General features: G+C 42.0%; 1 protein-coding gene across 1 annotated transcript in view; it reads right to left on the bottom strand.

The window, feature by feature from the left end:
• Positions 1-559: 559 nt before the first annotated feature.
• Positions 560-4,381, bottom strand: part of SYF2 (SYF2 pre-mRNA-splicing factor) — a 9,652-nt gene continuing 5,830 nt past the window's right edge. The window contains exons 3-5 of the mRNA XM_011955635.1: positions 2,794-2,919; positions 1,915-2,032; positions 560-1,330 (exon numbers count right to left, since the gene is read on the bottom strand). Of these exons, the coding sequence (XP_011811025.1) occupies positions 1,236-1,330; positions 1,915-2,032; positions 2,794-2,919 (339 nt within the window). The 3' untranslated portion in view covers positions 560-1,235. The remainder of the gene's footprint in view (positions 1,331-1,914; positions 2,033-2,793; positions 2,920-4,381) is intronic.

Raw genomic sequence — 4,381 nt, 5'->3', positions numbered from 1 at the left:
ACAGATCAAAGAGCCAACAGGCAGAGAGGCTCCAGGACTTATCAGATGTCACAAAGTGCTAGGGACAGAGTTGGGATTAGAGCTCCATCCTGAGGTTATTTCCTTTTCCACTAAAGCAAGCTGCCAAACTACAGCAGCCCACCACCTGTTTATGAAAAGAGGATTCATTTATGAATCCTCTGCAGCCGCTTTTGCACTGCAGCAGCACAACTGAGTAGCTGTGACAGAGACTATACGGCCCCACAAAGCTGAAAATATTTACTATCTGGTCCTTCACAGAAAAAGTTTACCAACCCCAGTACTAAAGCATTCTGCCTCCTAAAATAATATCTAAGTAACTACAACAATCAGAGTGTTAACCAATCAACAACCAGTCTTAGAATGCCCAGTTAAGAAAAAAACAAAAAACAGGTGATTAATTTAATTGCTGTGAAGTAAGCAATAAACAGTGCTGTCAAAACAGAGACTAGGCCTGGCACAGTGGCTCACACCTGTAATCTCAACCCTGTGGGAGGCCAAGGAGAGAGGATCACTTGAGGCCAGGAATTTGAGACAGCCTGAGCAACACAGTGAGACCCCGTCTCTACAAAAAAATTAATTAGCCAGGAATCGTGGCACATGCCTGTAATCCTAGCTACTGGGGAGGCTGATGTGGGAGGATCCCTTGAGGCCCAAGTTTGAGGTTACAGTGAGTTATGATGGTGTCAACGCACTCCAGCTTAGGCAACAGAGCGAGACACTGTCTCTTAAAAAAAAAAAAAAAAACAAGCAAGGGCCAGGCAAGGAAGGGCCAGGCGCAGTAGCTCACGCCTGTAATCCCAGCACTTTGGGAGGCTGAGGTGGATGGATAACTTGAGGTCAGGAGTTCAAGACCAGCCTGGCCAACATGGTGAAACCCCATCTCAGCTAAAACTATAAAAATTAGTTGGGCATGGTGGCAGGCACCTGTAATCCCAGCTACTCGGGAGGCCGAGGCAGGAAAATCACTTGAACCCAGGAGGCAGAGGTAGCAGTGAGCTGAGACCGCACCATTCAATGCACTCCAGTGTGGGCAAGAAAGCAAGACTCCGTCTCAAAGGAAAAAAAAATCCAGAAAAAACAGAGACCACTCTTAGACAGCTATTAATAACCCATACCTTAGCATTAAAGTATGTTTCTATTTATGTATACACATACACACACACACAAACACACACACACAAATGCATCCACATCAGCCAGGATGAAAAAAGGACTCACTGTTTTTCTCTCAGTCTCTCATATGTTTCCATGTCAGGTTTGATCTGCTTGGTCAACCGATGATACTGGCGTAACTGGGCAGCAGCATAATCTAAAAATATAAAACGAGAATCCGAGATAATATGTTTCCTTGTTTGGACCTTCCTATTGAGAGAAAAATCTAAATTATCACAGGTAAGTATCGTTTATCCAAAATGCTTGGAATCGGAAGTGTTTCCGATTTTTTTCAGATTTTGGAATATCTGCATTATACTTAAATTCAAAATCTGAAATGCTCCAATCAGCATTTCCTTTGAGCATCACACCATCATGTTGGCACTCAAACAGTTTTGGATTTTGCAACATTTTGGATTTCAGATTTTCAGACAAGGGACACTCAATCTATGTGAAGTAATATATGCCCAAAACACTATTCTAAGCATAGCTTCTATCCTGAAGATGCTGACAAACAGACTTTGACAAATTTTACCATCAAGTATTTAAAAACCCGGCTAACTGAAGCACAGCCTTTTTTTTAACTTCTGTCCTAAGAGACGTATTTGTACTTTTCTTGGTCTTAGGCCTCATCAAGAATATCCCATGAAGCACAAGAGGCACATCCTTTCTTGAAACCAGAAACAATGAAGGAAATGACTAACAGCCCAGTCAGTAAAGTTCAATAAAGGTCAATCTGACCTGAAAATCCCAGATCAGGGTTTTTCCTCTTCTTTTTCCTCTCCCATTTTTCTGCATCTTCTGCACTGATCTCCAGCAACTTCACTTTCTCATAGTCTTCTCCTCTTGATGCACATTCCTAAAAAGAAGAAAAAAGCTGACACCTACAATTATGATACAAGCAATAATTTGATCTACTTTACATCAAGAAAGATCCAATAAATATTAACCAATATTTTAATAGTATTTTTTTTAGTTGGAGTTTCACTGGCTCCGTCACCCAGGCTGGAGCACAGTGGTGTGATCTCAGCTCACTGCAACCTCCACCTCCCAGGTTCAAGGGATTCTCATGTCTCAGCTTCCCAAGTAGCTGGGACTACGCACATGCTTCCATGCCCGGCTAAATTTTTGTATTTTTAGTAGAGATGGGGTTTCGCCATGTTGGCCAGGCTGGTCTCAAATTCCTGACCTCAAGTGATCTGCCTGCCTCAGCCTCCCAAAGTGCTGGGATTACAGGCATGAGCCACTGCACCCAGCCACTGTAGTAGTATTTAAAGGAAATTTGGGAATACACTATGGTATATAAGTGAGAACATGATACTTATTGAGTGTTAATCAGGTGTCAGACCTTGTTTTAAATGTTTTACATGCATTAACTCACTGAATTCATAATGAACTCAAATAATTACTGTTATACTTCCTGTTTTATTGATGAAAAAACAGAGGTACAGAGAAGTTAAATAAACTCACCCAAGGTGTTGCAGTCGGTACTGAACAGAACCAGAATTTCAATTCTGGCAGCTTGGCCTAAGAGCCAGTGTATTCAATCACCATGTTGTAGTGTCTTGATACAACAGAATGATTGACTAAATCACTTATGAAGATAAAATAGTTCCTAACCTTTTTCTTTTCTTCTTCCTGTAGTTCCCACTCCAAACGAGCTTTTTTGGCTTCCCAATTTGCAGGTAATTTTAGTCTTTTATCTTCTTCCACAACTTCCTGGTGATTTAATTTACGAGCTTCATTCTAAAACCGTAACACAAGAAGTCTGTCAGCTAAAGCATGAAAATAAATCCAGATACATTTTGCCTTCTTTGAGGAGGGTCAGGCAGGACATATTAATAAGGTGACCCCATTTTATCCTAAAAGCAACAGAGAGCCATCATAGTATTTTAAGCCAGGGAATGGCCTAATAGGGTCTACATTTTTATGTAATCAAGAAAAATGTGTTGAGTTGCACTGGTTTGCTGTTCCAGAGCCCTGGGGGTTAAAATCAGCTTTGCCTCTATTGAGTTGTGTGGTCCCTTTTTATTGGATCAGAACAAGCTTTCACAACATTGGGGACCATACTATAGTGGCACTTAAGTAGACTTTATTTGGCATTAATATTAAATCGGACAGGCGCGGTGGCTCACGCCTGTAATCCTAGCACTTTGGGAGGCTGAGGCAGGTGGATCACCTGAGGTCAGGAGTTCAAGACCAGGCTAGCCAACATGGCGAAACCCCCGTCTCTACTAAAAATTCAAAAATTAGCCGGGCATGGTGGCGCACACCTGTAATCCCAGCTACTTGGGAGGCTGAGGCAGGAGAATCACTTGAACCCAGGAGGCAGAGGTTGCAGTGAACTGAGAACATGCCACTGCATTCCAGCCTGGGCAACAGTGCGAGACTGTCTCAAAAACAAATTAAACCAGGCAACTCATAGTCTACACACTACTCTTGCATTCTTAGAACCCTGCCGAGTCCCAGTGAATTGTTCCTTTAAATACATGGCCATATTCTATTCAACAGTATTTTTAAGGTGTTTTTTAAGGCTATTGTGATATGCAGGATCAAAGAAGACGTAAGGTAGTGGAAATGGGAATAAAAAGATTGAAACATAGTCAAAGTATTTTCAGAGGCATCAAGGCTTTGTGATAGATCTGTGATTAAATGCACATAGAAATGGCAGGAGAGGAGCTGGGCTCAGTGGCTCACATCTGTAATCCCAGCACTTTGGGGAGGCCAAGGCAGGAAGACAGCTCAAGCCCAAGAGTTCGAGACCAGCCTGGGCAACATGGTGAGACCTCATCTCTACAGAAAAATAAATAACCTTCTGTTATGTCCTTTTTCACGTTGCAGGTGGATATGAAAAAAAAAAAAAGAAATGCCAGGAGAGGAAACAAAGGGAGAACAGAAATTTTTTCTAAAGTGCTGTTAATTTAAAAAGAGAATAATTAATCACCAGTGGCATCATATGTTATGCCGTCTTTAAACACTAAAGTTGAAGTATTTGAATTTTTTTTGAGACAGAGTCTTGCTCTGTTACCCAGGCTGGAGTACAGTGGCATGATCTCAGCTTACTGCAACCTCTGCCTCCCAGGTTCAAGAAATTCTCCTGCCTCAGCCTCCCAAAGTGCAGGGATTATAGGCACTCACCACCACGCCCGGCTAATTTTTGTATTTTTAGTAGACATGGGATTTCACCATGTTGGCCAGGCTGGTCTTA

This window comes from Colobus angolensis, unplaced genomic scaffold (assembly GCF_000951035.1).
Source record: "Colobus angolensis palliatus isolate OR3802 unplaced genomic scaffold, Cang.pa_1.0 Scaffold4, whole genome shotgun sequence".
Classification (NCBI taxonomy): Eukaryota; Metazoa; Chordata; class Mammalia; order Primates; family Cercopithecidae; genus Colobus; species Colobus angolensis.
This window is presented reverse-complemented; position numbering and strand designations above follow the sequence as displayed.